Source organism: Xenopus tropicalis, chromosome 5, assembly GCF_000004195.4.
Source record: "Xenopus tropicalis strain Nigerian chromosome 5, UCB_Xtro_10.0, whole genome shotgun sequence".
In the NCBI taxonomy this organism is placed as follows: Eukaryota; Metazoa; Chordata; class Amphibia; order Anura; family Pipidae; genus Xenopus; species Xenopus tropicalis.
In genome coordinates, this window is record NC_030681.2 from 2,240,126 (window position 1) to 2,255,800 (window position 15,675).

Below are 15,675 nucleotides of genomic sequence, written 5' to 3' on the forward strand. Positions count from 1 at the left end.
TCCCTATCCCATTCCCATCAGTCCCTGCCCCAGTGAGCTTACAATCTAAGGTCCCTATAACATTCCCATCAGTCCCTGCCCCAGTGAGCTTACAATCTAAGGTCCCTATAACATTCCCATCAGCCCCTGCCCCAGTGAGCTTACAATCTAAGGTCCCTATCACATTCCCATCAGCCCCTGCCCCAGTGAGCTTACAATCTAAGGTCCCTATCCCATTCCCATCAGTCCCTGCCCCAGTGAGCTTACAATCTAAGGTCCCTATCACATTCCCATCAGTCCCTGCCCCAGTGAGCTTACAATCTAAGGTCCCTATCCCATTCCCATCAGTCCCTGCCCCAGTGAGCTTACAATCTAAGGTCCCTATCCCATTCCCATACCTCCCAACTGTCCCGCTTTCCGCGGGACAGTCCCAGATTTTAGAGCGCATCCCGCTGTCCCGGATAGTTCCATGAATGTCCCGCATTTCCGTAATAAATTACGGAAATGCGGAACATTCATTGACTTACCCGGGACAGCGGGATGCGTCGGCGCTCCTTCCTCCCCAGCGGCTCCTCAGTGTATGCGGCTCCTTCTCCGGCGGTCCCAGGTCCTTTTATAAGGTTGCGCCCTTACGCACGGGTGACGTCATTACGCACGGGCGCAACCTTATAAAAGGGCCAGGGACCGCCGGAGAAGGAGCCGCATACACTGAGGAGCCGCTGCGGACGAAGAAGAAGGGAGCGCTGTCTGTATTGGGGGCACTGTGTATGGGGTGGGACTGTCTCAATTGGGGGCACTGTGTATGGGGTGGGACTGTCTCAATTGGGGGCACTGTCTCAATTGGGGGCACTGTGTATGGGGTGGGACTGTCTCAATTGGGGGCACTGTGTATGGGGTGGGAACTGTCTCAATTGGGGCACTGTGTATGGGGGCACTGTCTCAATTGGGGGCACTGTGTATGGGGTGGGACTGTCTCAATTGGGGGCACTGTGTATGGGGGCACTGTCTCAATTGGGGGCACTTGTATGTGCTTCTAATGGCACTGTGTATGGGGCACTGTCTCAATTGGGGGCACTGTGTATGGGGGGGACTGTCTCAATTGGGGGCACTGTGTATGGGGTGGGACTGTCTCAATTGGGGGCACTGTGTATGGGGTGGGACTGTCTCAATTGGGGCACTGTGTATGGGGGGACGGTCCAATTGGGACTGTGTATGGGGGACGTCTCAATTGGGGACTGGTATGGGGGGACTGTCTCAATACGTGTATGGGGGATGTCTCAATTGGGGCACTGTGCTATGGGGGACGTCTCAAATTGGGCACTGTTATGGGGTGGGACTGTGCTCAATGTGTATGGGGGGACTGTCTCAATTGGGCACGTGAGGGGGGACTCTCAATTGGGGGGCACTGTGTATGGCGGGACTGTCTCAATTGGGGCACTGTTATGGGGGATGTCTCAATTGGAGGCCACTGTGTATCGGCGGCACTGTCTCAATGGGGCACTGTATATATAGTACTGTCTTTAGCATTGGGCACTGTGTTATGGGGGAAAACGGTAGAATAGTTATAACTCACTAATAACTCACTGCCTGTCCTCTATATTTGTATTTATATGAGGAGTTGCTATATGTTTCCCCTTAGTTAGTACCAGTATGAGGGAATAGCACATTGGCATCTGATCCCGCATTTCAGCTATTATAAAAGGAGAATTTTTGGGAAAAAAAATGGATGTGTGTGTATCGTAATTGCGGCGGCCACAAAAGTGGGCGTGGTCAAAAAATTGCCGCGATGCGCACCACCAATCTTTTTGTCCCTCTTTTCATTTTCAAATGTTGAGGTGATGCTATTCCCATCAGTCCCTGCCGCCATGGAGCTACAATCTTAAGGTCCCTATCCCATTCCCATCAGCCCCGCCCCAGTAGCTTACAATCTGAAGGTTCCCTATCCCATTCCATTCATTCCATGCCCCAGTGAGCTTACAATCTAAGGGCCCTATCCCATTCCCATCAGTCCCTGCCCAGTGAGCTTACAATCTAAGTTCCCTATCCCATTCCCATAGTCCTGCCCCAGTAGCTTACAATCTAAGGTCCCTATCCCATTCCCATCAGCCCTGCCCCAGTGAAGCTTACAATCGTCCCTATCCCATTGCCCAGTGACTTACAATCTAAGGTCCCTTATCCCAATCCCATCAGTCCCTGCCCCGATGAGCTTTACAATTGCTAAGGTCCCTATCCCATTTCCCATCAGCCCCTGCCCCAGTGAGGCTTACAATCTAATGGTCCCTATTCCCAATCCCATCAGTCCCTTTGCCCCAGTGAGCTTACAATCTAAGGTCCCTATCCCATTCCCATCCAGTCCCATGCCCAGTGAGTTTACATGTAAGGTCTCTATCCTATTCCATCAGTCCCTGCCCCAGTGGAGCTTACAATCTAATTGTCCCTATCCCATTCCCATCAGCCCGCTGCCCCAGTGAGCTTACAATCTAAGGTCCCTATCCCATTCCCATCAGCCCCTGCCCCAGTGAGCTACAATCTAAGGTCTCTATCCTATTCCCATCAGTCCCTGCCCCAGTGAGCTTACAATCTATTGTCCCTATCCCATTCCCATCAACTCCCTGCCCCAGTGAGCTTACAATCTAAGGTCCCTATCCCATTCCCATAAGTCCCTGCCCCAGTGAGCTTACAATCTAAGGTCCCTATCCCATCCCATAAGTCCCTGCCCCAGTGAGCTTACAATCTAAGGTCCCTATCCCATTCCCATCAGTCCTGCCCAGTGAGCTACAATCTAAGGTCCCTATCCCATTCCCATCAGCCGCCTGCCCAGTGAGCTTACAATCTAAGGTCCCTATCCCATTCCCATCAGCCCCTGTCCCAGTGAGCTTACAATCTAAGGTCCCTATCCCATTCCCATCAGTCCCTGCCCCAGTGAGCTTACAATCTAAGGTCCCTATCCCATTCCCATCAGCCCTGCCCCAGTGAGCTTACAATCTAAGGTCCCTATCCCATTCCCATCAGCCCCTGCCCCAGTGAGCTTACACTCTAATGTCCCTATCCATTCCCATCAGTCCCTGCCCAGTGAGCTTACAATCTAAGGTCCCTATCCATGGCCATCAGTCCCTGCCCCAGTGAGCTTATACTCTAAGGTTCCTATTTCCCATAGCTCCCATTCCACAGCCCCTGCCCCCAGTGTCCCGCCCAGGGCTACAATCTAAGTCCCTATCACATTCCCATCAGTCCCTGCCCCAGTGAGCTTACAATCTAAGGTCCCTATCACGTTCCCATCAGCCCCTGCCCCAGTGAGCTTACAATCTAAGGTCCCTATCCCATTCCCATCAGTCCCTGCCCCAGTGAGCTTACAATCTAAGGTCCCTATCCCATTCCCATCAGTCCCTGCCCCAGTGAGCTTACAATCTAAGGTCCCTATCCCATTCTATCAGTCCCTGCCCCAGTGAGCTTACAATCTAAGGTCCCTATCCCATTCCCATCAGCCCCTGCCCCAGTGAGCTTTACAATCTTAAGGTCCCTATCACATTCCCATCAGTCCCTGCCCCAGTGAGCTTACAATCTAAGGTCCCTATCCCATTCCCATCAGTCCCTGCCCCAGTGAGCTTACAATCTAAGGTCCCTATCCCATTCCCATCAGTCCCTGCCCCAGTGAGCTTACAATCTAAGGTCCCTATCCCATTCCTATCAGCCCCTGCCCCAGTGAGCTTACAATCTAAGGTCCCTATCCCATTCCCATCAGCCCCTGCCCCAGTGAGCTTACACTCTAATGTCCCTATCCCATTCCCATCAGTCCCTGCCCCAGTGAGCTTTACACTCTAATGTCCCTATCCCATTCCCATCAGCCCCTGCCCCAGTGAGCTTACAATCTAAGGTCCCTATCCCATTCCCATCAGTCCCCAGTGAGCTTACACTCTAATGTCCCTATCCCATTCCCATCAGTCCCTGCCCCAGTGAGCTTACAATCTAAGGTCCCTATCCCATTCCCATTAGTCCCTGCCCCAGTGAGCTTACAATCTAAGGTCCCTATCCCATTCCCATCAGTCCCTGCCCCAATGAGCTTACAATCTAAGGTCCCTATCACATTCCCATCAGTCCCTGCCCCAGTGAGCTTACAATCTAAGGCCCCTATCCCATTCCCATCAGCCCCTGCCCCAGTGAGCTTACAATCTAAGGTCCCTATCCCATTCCCATCAGTCCCTGCCCCAGTGAGCTTACAATCTAAGGTCCCTATCCCATTCCCATCAGCCCCTGCCCCAGTGAGCTTTACAATCTAAGGTCCCTATCACATTCCCCTCAAGCCCTGCCCCAGTGAGCTTACAATCTAAGGTCCCTATCCCATTCCCATCAGTCCCTGCCCCAGTGAGCTTACACTCTAATGTCACTATCCCATTCCCATCAGCCCCTGCCCCAGTGAGCTTACAATCTAAGGTCCCTATCCCATTCCCATCAGTCCCTGCCCCAGTGAGCTTACAATCTAAGGTCCCTATCCCATTCCCATCAGCCCCTGCCCCAGTGAGCTTACAATCATAGGTCCCTATCCCATTCCCATCAGCCCCTGCCCCAGTGAGCTTACAATCATAGGTCCCTATCCCATTCCCATCAGTCCCTGGCCCAGTGAGCTTACAATCTAAGGTCCCTATCACATTCCCATCAGCCCCTGCCCCAGTGAGCTTACAATCTAAGGTCACTATCCCATTCCCATCAGCCCCTGCCCCAGTGAGCTTACAATCTAAGGTTCCTATCCCATTCCCATCAGTCCCTGCCCCAGTGAGCTTACAATCTAAGGTCCCTATCCCATTCCCATCAGCCCCTGCCCCAGTGAGCTTACACTCTAATGTCACTATCCCATTCCCATCAGTCCCTGCCCCAGTGAGCTTACAATCTAAGGTCCCTATCACGTTCCCATCAGTCCCTGCCCCAGTGAGCTTACAATCTAAGGTCCCTATCCCATTCCCATCAGTCCCTGCCCCAGTGAGCTTACAATCTAAGGTCCCTATCCCATTCCCATCAGTCCCTGCCCCAGTGAGCTTACAATCTAAGCACTTGCTTGGAGTGGAGGGGGCACTTGGCTGGGACTGAGGGGGGGCACTTGGCTGGGACTGAGGGGGGGGCACTTGGCTGGGAGTGAAGGGGGGCACTTGGCTGGGAGTAGGGAGGGGGCACTTGGCTGGGAGTGAGGGGGGGCACTTGGCTGGGAGTGAGGGGGGGCACTTGGCTGGGAGTAGGGAGGGGGCACTTGGCCCCATCACTTTCCCTATGTCTGTCTCGCGGCTGCAGCTCCTCGTCCCTCCAACTCCGACACTTGCGGGGGGTTCCCAGAGTATTAATGCCACAGATCTGAGGTTTCAGGGTGTTTATGGGGAGCGGCTGTAGCACTGGGACGTATTCACAATGACTTGGCCCCATCTTATAAATAACTGCATGACAGACTCCTCTTATCCTATATCCAACCCCATTTAAAGGACAAGTAATCCCTCATAACTCATCTATTTTGCCCATATTAGCAACATTACTCAATATGACTAATATTAAAGGGCAACTAACCCACCATAAATGGTCAGAGTATATAGGGATCATATTTAAAAGTGACCATAACTCACTTTATATATAAAGCAAAACCACATCTGTACAGAAATAAAGAGATACACAGATATTATCTAGCAATGCTGTGCCCCCCCCCCCCCCCCCGACCAATGGAGGAGCAGGACACAAAGCTCTCTCATCTAAGACGTTTGCCCATTGCCCTGGCACAGAATATGATTTTAGCATCAGAGTTGCCCCTTACAGCCCTATACACTTAGTACTACAGACCCCCCCCCCCCCCCCGGGACAAAGCAAATAAAGCAAGAATTACTCTTAAGGAGAGACCCAACAGAACCAGCATCTTACAGACCCATATTACAGATAATGGGCAACTGGTTCCAGCAAATCTTCCCTAGAACAATTACCCTTCCTTCCCTGAGCACAAACCTTTATACCCCCCACCTACAGCCCTGCGGGGCCAGTGTCGGATGGGGACCCCAGGGGCCACCGGAAAACCTTAGACCCCAGACCCACTCCCCAAACTATATCTATTCTTCCATCTGCTTCTCCTCTTTCTTCCCATTCAGAAATAGGGAATGACCCTGAAGCAGGCCAAATGGGCAGGAGCAGGAGGGCCCACTGGCACCAGGCTCCACCGGGAGTTTTCCTGGTATCCTGTTGGGCCAGTCCAACACTGCGTGGGTTGCATAGGCAAACAAAGCCTCAGGGGGGCAAACAAAGCCTCAGGGGGGCAAACCAGACCCAGTGATAACCTGTGGGATGAAAAGGAAACACCATAAGAAGAAGTTTCTTTAAAAATGGTTGGTGCTAGTGGGCAGAAGCAGTACCCAGACTGTTACAGGGGATTGGGAAAATAACTGCCCCTTCTCCCTGGCAATTTATATGCCTTAGAGCAGCGGTTCTCAACCTGTGGGTCGGGACCCCTTTGGGGGTCGAACAACCCTTTCACAGGGGTCGCCTAAGACCATTGGAAAACACATATTTCCGATGGCTTTAGGAATAATTTTATGGTTGGGGGGCACCACAACATGAGGAACTGTATTAAATGGTCGCGGCATTAGGGAGGTTGAGAACCACTGCCTTAGAAGGTTTCTAATCTACAAGGGAAGTAACTTTCCTGGGTTAGACTAAAACCATTGTAGTTCTACAGTTTGGCCACAAGGTGGCAACATGAAATACTATGTAGTCCGGGCCCTATCCGTATCTGGCGTGTTCCCTATCTATCTGGCGTGCTCTATGTCCCGCGGCTCCGCGCTACTTCTGCGCTTTTATACGGTTGGGCTCGGCATACTGACGTCACACACGGGCGCAACCTTATAAAAGCGCAGACATAGCGGGCAGCCACGGGACATAGCGGAGGACACCACCGGAGCGGAAGGAAGCAGGACGCCGCGGGGGGAGGGAAGGGGGGAGCTGGAGGATGCTTGGGGGCCCTGGGGAAGCAGGAGGATCCTTGGGGGGGCCTGTAGGAAACAGCAGGATGCTGGGGGTGGGCCTGGGGGGAGCCGGAGGATCCTTGGGGGGGAGCTGGAGGATGCTATTGGAGTATAAGGAACTTACTATTTGCTCTCACTCAGCTATGGGGTCCGGGGGCATCCCACAGCCAATCAGCTCCCAGCTGTGATACTGTATCAGTGGGACGGGGGGGGGGGGGCAGCCTTCTCCCACAGCCAATCAGCTCCCAGCTGTGATACTGTATCAGTGGGACTGGGGGGGCAGCCTTCTCCCACAGCCAATCAGCTCCCAGCTGTGATACTGTATCAGTGGGACTGGGGGGGCAGCCTTCTCCCACAGCCAATCAGCTCCCAGCTGTGATACTGTATCAGTGGGACTGGGGGGGGCAGCCTTCTCCCACAGCCAATCAGCTCCCAGCTGTGATACTGTATCAGTGGGACTGGGGGGGCAGCCTTCTCCCACAGCCAATCAGCTCCCAGCTGTGATACTGTATCAGTGGGACGGGGGGGGCAGCCTTCTCCCACAGCCAATCAGCTCCCAGCTGTGATACTGTATCAGTGGGACGGGGGGGGCAGCCTTCTCCCACAGCCAATCAGCTCCCAGCTGTGATACTGTATCAGTGGGACGGGGGGGGGCAGCCTTCTCCCACAGCCAATCAGCTCCCAGCTTTGATACTGTATCAGTGGGACTGGGGGGGGGGGGGCAGCCTTCTCCCACAGCCAATCAGCTCCCAGCTGTGATACTGTATCAGTGGGACTGGGGGGGGGGGGGGGCAGCCTTCTCCCCATAGCGTTACACTGGTAGAAATATGACGTCTGGTTTATTAACCCTTGTATGAGCAGGTAACATTGGCATCCGGTGAACGTCAGCACTTCCGCTCCCTCCTACTCATTGTTTCTGTATAAAACCGCCAGACAGTTGAGGTTTCCCTCCAAGCAGCCCGATACCTGAGTCTTCTATTGGTTGTTTCCATCACATGAGCTAAAATCTACTGCTATAGGAATCCTTGACAGATAAACGCTTTGTGTTTAGGAATTAACCGGCATATGATTGGTCAATAACTATCAAACTGAGCCAGTGGACTGTTGATTGGTTTGCTGCTAAAGCGCTCTGCCATTGGCTGCATTGAAACTCACCCAATCAGCGCACAGAGTACACTATAAAGGAGCGCTACGGCCCCCATGTTGCGTTATTTTGAATCGGTTTAGGATTGAGAGTTTGAGCTTGTGATCATGTCCGGCAGAGGGAAACAAGGCGGCAAAACCCGCGCTAAGGCCAAGACCCGCTCATCCCGGGCTGGGCTGCAGTTCCCAGTTGGCCGAGTTCACCGCTTGCTGAGGAAAGGCAATTATGCCGAGCGGGTCGGGGCCGGAGCTCCGGTCTATCTGGCCGCAGTACTCGAGTACCTGACCGCTGAGATCCTGGAGTTGGCCGGGAACGCTGCCCGGGATAACAAGAAGACCCGTATCATCCCCAGGCACCTGCAGCTCGCTGTGCGCAATGATGAGGAGCTGAACAAACTGCTCGGAGGGGTCACTATCGCTCAGGGCGGGGTCCTGCCCAACATCCAGTCCGTGCTGCTGCCCAAGAAAGCCGAGAGCTCCAAGGCGGCCAAGGGCAAGTAACGCTCCGAAACGCCGAGTAAATCTCTATAGAGAAACCCAAAGGCTCTTCTCAGAGCCGCCCACATTATCTAAACACGGCTGTGGCACATACGGGGTTAAATCTACCGATCCGCTCATTAACCCAAAGGTTCTTCTCAGAGCCCCCCCCCCCCTCCGGCTCTAAAGGGCTGGGATTCCCGGTATTCCTGTAACCACAGTAACTAAATGAGGGGTACAGGGAGGGAGCGATACCGCTGCCCGTAATGCATCTCCTTCCCCCACCGCCGTGTCTCCTGCCGCGGAGGCGCCTGAGTGGGTTTCACTGAGACTCGGGGATGGGAACGTGTTTTTAGGCTCTTGGTGTCTAGTTTCCGGCGGTTCTGTTGGACGGAACTTGCAATAGCAGCCGAAAGAAACATTCAGGGGAGACTTATCGCCAAGATTCAACGCTATATCCTGCCGTGTGGCGCAATATAGAAATTATCGCCTCCGGGAATAGAAAGACCGCGGTATTTTGGCGGCAGCAGGAACAAGAAAAAACGAATATTTAAATTAGCCAATAGCGAGCAAGTATTCTACAGCGCCCAATCAGACTACTTATGTGTTTTTAACCGACCAATCATAGGGAGTAGTACGGTTTCATATAAGCCCCGCCTATAGCACAAGGACCTCCAGTAATTGAAAGGACAAGGGAATCCATGCTGGGGGGCGGGGCAGATTTATTGTTCATGGGGCACAATCCGCCGGCCGATAGGATATAATTCTGCGCGCAAACACAAATAGCGCAGAAATGCAGGAGAAACATTACTGCTCTAAACGGTTCCGCACATAATTCCCTATAAACACTCCGTGACTCACGGAAGCCTGACGGCAAGAGATCACAGCTCTCAGGGAGAGGGTGGGGGGCTCTGAGAAGAGCCTTTGGGTAGAGAATGAGAGGGCAGTGGGACATTCAGCCCCCGAAGCCGTAGAGAGTGCGGCCCTGGCGCTTGAGAGCGTACACCACATCCATGGCGGTAACGGTCTTCCTCTTGGCGTGCTCGGTGTAGGTGACGGCGTCCCGGATGACATTCTCCAGGAAAACCTTGAGGACCCCCCGAGTCTCCTCATAGATGAGGCCAGAGATGCGCTTGACTCCCCCTCTCCGTGCCAGGCGGCGGATGGCGGGCTTGGTGATGCCCTGGATGTTATCCCGCAGTACCTTCCTGTGCCGCTTGGCGCCGCCCTTCCCCAAACCTTTTCCTCCTTTGCCGCGTCCGGACATGGTAACAAGATCTCTGTTTCTCACAGACTGTGGGAGTTACAGGCAGCGACGCTTTATATGCTGCTGCAGCCGACCTGACAGGGAACTGAGCACTTGGGCGGGGTTTCGTACGGCTTCCTGATGTTGGGTTTTATCTCTTTTCTCCTCTTCCTCCGATTTGCAAATAAACAATATTTATGTGTCATTTGCTGATTGGGATTTAATATAAAACATAAAAGAAATAATTTCATGCAATGACCTGTTACACATTGAGCTCAGACATATTACTATAGGGCCGGGGAATCAATGGCTTGGGGATCTCTGAGCGGTTGTGAGGCTGCACTGTATCCCCAGTCTCCAACTAGAACGATCTCACGACTTCATAGCTGATCCCTGGGGCCCCAATCGGCTGAGCATTTCCAGTGTGGGGGGGGGGGGGCAAAAGGGGTTTGATTATCTCTGAATGGCGGAAGAAATACGGGGAAGACTCTTACAAACTAAGAATTTCCACGAGTAAATTTGTCGCACTCTCTAACAAATCTTATTATACGATTAGAAATCCTTTTGCCCTATTGGCTACTTTCCAAATATGCTTGACCTTTGATTGGCTCGCTCAAAGCCATTAATGATTCCGGAATCTAATTCCTGAATGATGTCAAATCCTCAGCTGCTTATTACACCCGAGAGCTGGAGCTTTTTGTGCCCGTACTTATCATTTCATGTAGTTTTATTTACCCGATAATCAGTATCAGAATCCCGCTGCCCCAGCAACACGCACAGAGGCTCAGACAAGCTTTGTTCATAATTTCGAATGTGCCACCAGGGGGCGCTGATACCTCACAGCTGTATTTGCTGGAACAGAAATCAGACCCCACTCTGCTCCGGTACCTACAGATGTGACAAATTGAAAGAAGGGGAGAAACACATTTTCCTGTTCCTTCGCATGGCAGTGGGCAACTATGGGTTAATCCCCTGTGACCATAATTAACAAGTTCTCAATAAATTTGGCTCCCCCCCCCCAGGCACCCATCTCATTTTCTGTCACTGGAGCTCCCCCCCAGTACCGGCAGGGTGTCCGGGCTCTACCTGCTGAAGCTCCAGGTCCGGGTATTATTGCCTGTGTGGGGCAGTGAGGGTTCAGTCTGAACCATGGCCGAATTGTGCCTCCCATCGCAGTCAGTGGCAAAGCCTTTGGGATATGGGCAATAAGCCGGTGTTTGTACCAAACTGTAAGTATGAGGGTCTCACTGTGACCCTGCTGGGCAGCGATTGGCTGAGGAGATGTCGGACAGTTACCGGTAGGACAAGCTGATATATAGGGGCCATTGCCTTAGTGCCCCACAGGGTGTTTGTTCCTTTGCCTCCCCGGGTATTGAGACTGGGAGGGGGTTGGGTGAGTCTCGCATCAGAGTGTAAGGCTCAGTCCTATAGTGCCGCAAATGTGACCCTAAGGCAGAAAGGTGGTGAGTATATTAACGAGAAGGTTGTCACACTCTTTAGTGTCCGCCTTGTTATGGTGCAACTGTATTGCCGTATCTGCCTGTATAGGGTGCAACTGTATTGCCGTATCTGCCTGTATAGGGTGCAACTGTATTGCCGTATCTGCCTGTATAGGGTGCAACTGTATTGCCGCATCTGCCTGTATAGGGTGCAACTGTATTGCCGCATCTGCCTGTATAGGGTGCAACTGTATTGCCGCATCTGCCTGTATAGGGTGCAACTGTATTGCCGCATCTGCCTGTATAGGGTGCAACTGTATTGCCGCATCTGCCTGTATAGGGTGCAACTGTATTGCCGTATCTGCCTGTATAGGGTGCAACTGTATTGCCGGATCTGCCTGTATAGGGTGCAACTGTATTGCCGTATCTGCCTGTATAGGGTGCAACTGTATTGCCGCATCTGCCTGTATAGGGTGCAACTGTATTGCCGCATCTGCCTGTATAGGGTGCAACTGTATTGCCGTATCTGCCTGTATTGGCTGCAACTGTATTGCCGTATCTGCCTGTATAGGGTGCAACTGTATTGCCGTATCTGCCTGTATAGGGTGCAACTGTATTGCCGTATCTGCCTGTATAGGGTGCAACTGTATTGCCGTATCTGCCTGTATAGGGTGCAACTGTATTGCCGTATCTGCCTGTATAGGGTGCAACTGTATTGCCGTATCTGCCTGTATAGGGTGCAACTGTATTGCCGTATCTGCCTGTATAGGGTGCAACTGTATTGCCGTATCTGCCTGTATTGGCTGCAACTGTATTGCCGTATCTGCCTGTATAGGGTGCAACTGTATTGCCGGATCTGCCTGTATAGGGTGCAACTGTATTGCCGTATCTGCCTGTATAGGGTGCAACTGTATTGCCGCATCTGCCTGTATAGGGTGCAACTGTATTGCCGCATCTGCCTGTATAGGGTGCAACTGTATTGCCGTATCTGCCTGTATAGGGTGCAACTGTATTGCCGTATCTGCCTGTATAGGGTGCAACTGTATTGCCGTATCTGCCTGTATAGGGTGCAACTGTATTGCCGTATCTGCCTGTATAGGGTGCAACTGTATTGCCGTATCTGCCTGTATTGGCTGCAACTGTATTGCCGTATCTGCCTGTATTGGCTGCAACTGTATTGCCGTATCTGCCTGTATAGGGTGCAACTGTATTGCCGTATCTGCCTGTATAGGGTGCAACTGTATTGCCGTATCTGCCTGTATAGGGTGCAACTGTATTGCCGCATCTGCCTGTATAGGGTGCAACTGTATTGCCGCATCTGCCTGTATAGGGTACAACTGTATTGCCGTATCTGCCTGTATAGGGTGCAACTGTATTGCCGTATCTGCCTGTATAGGGTGCAACTGTATTGCCGTATCTGCCTGTATTGGCTGCAACTGTATTGCCGTATCTGCCTGTATAGGGTGCAACTGTATTGCCGTATCTGCCTGTATAGGGTGCAACTGTATTGCCGCATCTGCCTGTATTGGCTGCAACTGTATTGCCGTATCTGCCTGTATAGGGTGCAACTGTATTGCCGTATCTGCCTGTATTGGCTGCAACTGTATTGCCGTATCTGCCTGTATAGGGTGCAACTGTATTGCCGTATCTGCCTGTATTGGCTGCAACTGTATTGCCGTATCTGCCTGTATAGGGTGCAACTGTATTGCCGTATCTGCCTGTATAGGGTGCAACTGTATTGCCGTATCTGCCTGTATAGGGTGCAACTGTATTGCCGTATCTGCCTGTATAGGGTGCAACTGTATTGCCGTATCTGCCTGTATAGGGTGCAACTGTATTGCCGTATCTGCCTGTATAGGGTGCAACTGTATTGCCGTATCTGCCTGTATAGGGTGCAACTGTATTGCCGTATCTGCCTGTATAGGCTGCAACTGAATATTGTCATATCTGCCTGTATTGGCTGCAACTGAATATTGTCATATCTGCCTGTATTGGCTGCAACTGAATATTGTCATATCTGCCTGTATTGGCTGCAACTGAATATTGTCATATCTGCCTGTATTGGCTGCAACTGAATATTGCCATATCAGCTTCTATGTTTTTATTTGCAGGAAGAAATGATTCTACTATTGCCTTCTGCAACTACATGGGGGTCTCTCTCCTGGGGAATGTTGTTGTTAGTATTGGGCTCCCATCACTATATTACTTGGCTACCGCTGTAGCTAGTCACACTATTGAAGTTGCCCTATGGAGTATAGTCTGGTTATAGTTGCCTGTGTTTTAGTGCCTGGAGTTTATAGTGCAGGTACTATACGCACTGGGATACCTATACGCAGCGCACGTATATATATGCACCCAGGCACTATAGCCCTATAGTTGCTATACTAACTGTTAGCACAGGCCTACATAGTGCCTGGGACCTTGAGTTACCCACATGGATCTAGGCTTTACACAGGCCACTTTATTAGCACTAGTACCTAGGGCCCACCGGAACTTTATACCCCAGGTACATACCAGAGTAGGCGACCCTGGGTATACTCCCAGGTACTATACCCTATAGTACCTGAGGCACTATAGTATATTCGCCCTGGTGATATAGTGCCTGTGGCATATCAGTGTACCTGTATACCCCGGTGAGCACTATTTACCATAAGTGCCGTATAGAAGTAGGCAACGCCTGGTATAGTGCCTGTGTTATTGAGTGCTCTATGCGCCTATCAGTACTGCGTATATTAGCTACCTGGGTTTAGTCGCACTGGGTATAGTTGCTCTGAGTACACGTGGATTATAGTGCTGTTGGCATATCGTGCCTGGTGTATAGTGCCTATACCCTTTATAGACTGGAGGCACTTATTTTGCCGGTATAGTACCGAGAATTGTACCCATGGAGTCACTAGACGGCGATAATTAACCTGGCGAGTGACGCCCAGTGGCTTATGCTGTGCCGAGTACCCATGCGACTACCGTGTTATAAACCTAGTGTATATGCCACTGGTATATGCCTGGTATTATGCCTGGTGTATCAGTACCGGGTATAGTGCCTGTTGTAAAAGGTAACTATACCCAGGCACTATACACAGGCACTATACCCAGGCACTATACCCAGGCACTATACCCAGGTACTATACGCAGGTACTATACGCAGGCACTATACACAGGCACTATACCCAGGTACTATACACAGGCACTATACCCAGGTACTATACACAGGCACTATACACAGGCACTATACCCAGGTACTATACACAGGCACTATACACAGGTACTATACACAGGTACTATACCCAGGTACTATACACAGGCACTATACAACAAGGTACTATACCCAGGCACTATACCCAGGCACTATACCACAGGCACTATACCCAGGCACTATACCCAGGTACTATACACAGGCACTATACCCAGGTACTATACCCAGGTACTATACCCAGGTACTATACCCAGGCACTATACCCAGGTACTATACCCAGGTACTATACCCAGGCACTATACCCAGGCACTATACCCAGGTACTATACCCAGGTACTATACGCAAGGCACTATACGCAGGCACTATACACAGGCCACTTACCCAGGTACTATACCCAGGTACTATACCCAGGCACTATACACAGGTACTATACACAGGCACTATACCCAGGTACTATACACAGGCACTATACCCAGGCACTATACACAGGTACTATACCCAGGTACTATACCCAGGTACTATACACAGGTACTATACCCAGGTACTATACACAGGTACTATACACAGGCACTATACCCAGGCACTATACACAGGTACTATACACAGGCACTATACCCAGGTACTATACCCAGGTACTATACACAGGTACTATACCCAGGCACTATACCCAGGTACTATACACAGGTACTATACACAGGCACTATACCCAGGTACTATACACAGGTACTATACACAGGCACTATACCCAGGCACTATACCCAGGCACTATACCCAGGCACTATACCCAGGTACTATACAGTTCTAAAGAATCACTAGCTGACATTAAATTGTTTAATTTATAATCTATCCCCTACCCTAACACATGGAGGGTAAGTTAACTCTTTCCCTCTTGAAAAAGCTCATTGTGTGTTTATATATGTGTTGTTGTTTTTTGCACTTACTATTTTTTTTTTTTTTTGTCATTGTTTTGTTCATTTATAGTTAGTTACAGTGGGGCCAATGTTGTGTATCAGTGCCAGTGTTATAGTGCCAGGGCCTGAATATCTGCCATCTGTACCCACTGCTTCTCACTGTATATAATGTGCTGGGTTTGTAAATACGGACTGCGTCTCACTGTATATAATGTGCTGGGTTTGTAAATACAGACTGCGTCTCACTGTATATAATGTGCTGGGTTTGTAAATACGGACTGTGTCTCACTGTATATAATGTGCT

The 15,675-nt window shown here is 51.0% G+C and overlaps 2 protein-coding genes across 2 annotated transcripts; one reads left to right on the forward strand and one right to left on the reverse strand.

Moving 5' to 3' along the window:
• The first annotated feature begins 8,094 nt into the window (after positions 1 to 8,094).
• Positions 8,095 to 8,666, forward strand: LOC100487067 (histone H2A type 1). Its single transcript, XM_031901830.1, has one exon. The coding sequence runs from the start codon at positions 8,214 to 8,216 to the stop codon at positions 8,604 to 8,606; it is 393 nt and encodes a 130-aa protein (XP_031757690.1). The 5' UTR covers positions 8,095 to 8,213; the 3' UTR covers positions 8,607 to 8,666.
• A 621-nt stretch (positions 8,667 to 9,287) lies between these two features.
• LOC101735268 (histone H4) lies at positions 9,288 to 9,982 on the reverse strand. The gene has a single exon (XM_031901831.1). It carries the CDS (start codon positions 9,847 to 9,849, stop codon positions 9,538 to 9,540), a length of 312 nt encoding a protein of 103 aa, XP_031757691.1. The 5' UTR covers positions 9,850 to 9,982; the 3' UTR covers positions 9,288 to 9,537.
• Positions 9,983 to 15,675: the final 5,693 nt, after the last annotated feature.

Coding starts and splice junctions, on each gene's coding strand:
- LOC101735268 (XM_031901831.1), bottom strand. CDS start 9,849: ATGTCCGGACGCGGCAAAGGAGGAAAAGGTTTGGGGAAGGGCGGCGCC.
- LOC100487067 (XM_031901830.1), top strand. CDS start 8,214: ATGTCCGGCAGAGGGAAACAAGGCGGCAAAACCCGCGCTAAGGCCAAG.